This window comes from Carlito syrichta, unplaced genomic scaffold, assembly GCF_000164805.1.
Source record: "Carlito syrichta isolate Samal-C Ts95f unplaced genomic scaffold, Tarsius_syrichta-2.0.1 Scaffold308692, whole genome shotgun sequence".
Lineage (NCBI taxonomy): Eukaryota > Metazoa > Chordata > Mammalia > Primates > Tarsiidae > Carlito > Carlito syrichta.
The window spans coordinates 223,694-226,796 of record NW_007252788.1 but is presented as its reverse complement, the minus strand read 5'-3'; the positions used below and the strand labels follow the sequence as shown (position 1 = coordinate 226,796).

General features: G+C 58.4%; 1 protein-coding gene across 1 annotated transcript in view; it reads left to right on the top strand.

Moving 5' to 3' along the window:
* The window catches only part of CRTAC1 (cartilage acidic protein 1), a 144,704-nt gene that overhangs the window by 94,624 nt on the left and 46,977 nt on the right, over positions 1–3,103 (top strand). Inside the window, exon 3 of the mRNA XM_008065633.2 lies at positions 680–816. Within this exon, the coding sequence (XP_008063824.1) occupies positions 680–816 (137 nt within the window). The remainder of the gene's footprint in view (positions 1–679; positions 817–3,103) is intronic.

Below are 3,103 nucleotides of genomic sequence, written 5' to 3'. Positions count from 1 at the left end.
AAAAATTAGTTGGACGTGGTAGCGCGCGCCTGTAGTTCCAGCTACTTGGAAGGCTGAGGCAGAAGGATCGCCGGAGCCCAGTAGGTTGAGGCTGTGGTAGCCGGGAGCAGCCACTGCACTCCAGTCTGGGCGACAGAGTGAGACTCCAACTCAAAAAAAAAAAAAAATTAAAATAAAAAAAATAAAAAACAAGAACTAAATCAGGGGTGATAATGGGGGAAGGAGAGCCTTGCCTCTGGTTGCTTGGAAGGGCTCAAGGCTCCAGGCGGTGGTTCCCCAGTGCCCCCAGGGCAAGGCTTCTCAGTCGGTCCCTTCCCCAGTGTAGACGAACAGATCTACCGGGGCTGTGTCTCCCGAGACTGCATCGGCAGCGACTGGGCTGAGTCTGGGTGTTGTGACATTGGCCACCCGGGATGTCCTAGGAGATGTTGCAGGAATGTGGTGCGGTGTGACGTCCAGCTGTGGGGATATGGCAGACACACCGTGGCAGCGTGTCTTTCCTAGGGCCTGGGCCTGGCAAGCCGGAGTCTCACCTGAGACATCGGAGTGCCCCAGACAGAGGAGTCTCACCTGCTCGAGGTGTTCCCTGCCACAATGACACAGCCACTCTGGCCCCAGCCACCTCGTGGCTGCTGTCACGAGACATCCACAGAGACCTGGTCCTCTGTCCTCTCTCCAGGGGTGGCCACGTACACGGACAAGCTGTTCAAGTTCCGCAATAACCGCTGGGAGGACATCCTGAGCGACGAGGTCAACGTGGCCCGTGGCGTGGCCAGCCTCTTTGCCGGACGCTCTGTGGCCTGTGTGGACAGGAAGGTGAGTGCAGGGACGCCGGGAGGGGGCGGGGGAAGTGATGGGAGGGCCAGAGGAGAGCCACCAGGCAGATGTCCCTGACAGAGCGGTGGCTTGCACTGAGTGTGCTAAATATCAACAAAGAGACTCGAAGGATGCGTGACAATGTCCTTTTCACATCCTGTCTCCACGGGTCCTCCCAGCAACCATCAAGGAAGCCACCTGGGGGGGTCACTGTGTCCACTGGACACTTGCAGGGACGGAGGCCCAGCTCTTGCCTGGGGACCCAAAAATGGGTTTGCGGTATGGCTAGGACAAGAACCAAGATCTCCTAACTCTAAATCCTGCTCTCATACAGTCACTCAGCTAACATTTATTAAGTGCCTCTGGTGTGGCAGGCATTGGGCCGTGGGCCCTTGGTAAATATTTGTGGAACAGATGAAGGCACCCCAAAGGGATTCATAGGTGGGTGAGCAGGAGGAAGGAGGGACTGCCTGAGTATACAAGTGCTCGTGGCCAGGCGCAGTGGCCACGCCTGTAATCCCAGCATTTTGGGAGGCCGAGACAGGAGGATCGCTTGAGGCCAGGAGTTCAAGTTCAGCCTGGACAACATAGCAAGACCCCATCTCTAAAAAAAAAATTTTTTTTAATTAGCCGGGTGTGGTGACACACACCTGTCATCCTAGCTACTCAAGAGGCTGAGGTGGGAGGACTGCCTGAGCCCAGGAGGCTGATGCTGTCTTGAGCCGTGATCGCAACGCTCTACTCCAGCCTGGGTGACCTTGGTTCTAAAATAAAAAATTAAATTAAAATTTAAAACAAGGGCCCTAGTTCATCAGTAGCTCTGCCAGGCTGCACCCAGCACAGAGGTGCCCCCTGAAGTGGGTGGGGAGGGGCAGCTGTGCCGTCTGCCTTTGGGGGGTGGCGGCCGCCCACCCGGGCCTGAGTCCCAGCAGGCCCCGCCAGAGCCCGAGGCTGGCTGCGAAGGTGATTTAGCCTTCCTGTCACCTGCTTCCCGGCCGCCCACCTCCTTGGCTTTGTAAACAGTCGCCACTAAATCAGGAACCCAGCTGCTGCCCAGAGTCCTGGGGCACGTCTCCGGCCCCCATCGCGGGCAGGAGTGGGGACAGGGCCAGGGGCTTGGCTCGCCGCGGGCCTGAGATGGCACCAAGGGGATTGGGGCTGCAGTGCGAATCTTTGCAGCAGGGGCCTCCAGGCCTTGGGAGAAGGCAGGTGCCAGGTATAAATATTTATTTCTTAACAAGCTGGTGCTGGGAAGGGAAGCCAAGCTGGGCTGTGAAGCCACATTTAGCCTGACCTGAATCCGTGCCACCTGGACTCCCACCTGGTGGGAGGGGACGGGAGGCGGCTCTGCGAACAGCCCCAGCCCGTGAGGGGGGGGTGCAGGGCCCGGTGGAGGCCGGGAACCTCTGCCCAGCCTCTTCCTGGCTTCCTTCTCGCTTGTCCGGGACGGAGGCTTCCCACCCTCAGCTGAAGTGGAACCTTCGCGGAGAACCGGAGGGAGGGCCATGCAGGTTAATTACAAGGAGACGCTCTCTTTCTCCTAACAAGGTCATCTGCACACCCACGCACGTAGCCACGGACAAAGGCACCCTGAAGTGCAAAGAAATGAGAGAGGGTGAGGCCCAGCACCGGCACACAGAGGCAGGCGTCCAGGCTGGCCCCCACCCTGCCCAGCGCCCCATGGGGGTCTCCTGAGCCTCGGGGAATGCGGGAGAACCCCAAAAGTCAGCCTGGCACCCCGAGAGACGTTGCTTTCTGCATCCAGCTGCCACCTCGCCCACCCCAGGGGCCTGAGCACCGTGAGGAGAGACGTGAAGAGAGGCCGAGGCAGGAGCGGTGCCACAGGTGCAGGAATCACAAGGTCAAGGGGACAGGAGCGCCCATCGACGCCTGTCACACTAGCGACATGCCAAGCCCTGCGCTAATGGTCTGCGTGCACCTTCTCACTGAATCCTTAGGGTGACCCTAAGGTAGATGCTGTTCCTAGTCCATTTGACAGATGTGAAAACTAAGGCTTCGAGCGGTTAGGCAGCTTGACCTTGGCCATGCACGGAGTTGCAGCCAAAGCCAGGAAACAAGCCCTGTCTGGCTGAAATCGAAGCAGACGCCTTTTTCTCCTCGGCTGCCCTGCCTCTGGGCGAAATGATATCAGACATGAATGTTTTGTTGGTTTGTTTGTTTTCGTTTTGTTTTTTTTGAGTCGCAGTCTCACTCTGTCGCCCAGACTGGAGTGCAGTGGCCGCTCCCGGCCACTGCAGCCTCGACCCGCTGGGCTCCAGCGATCCTT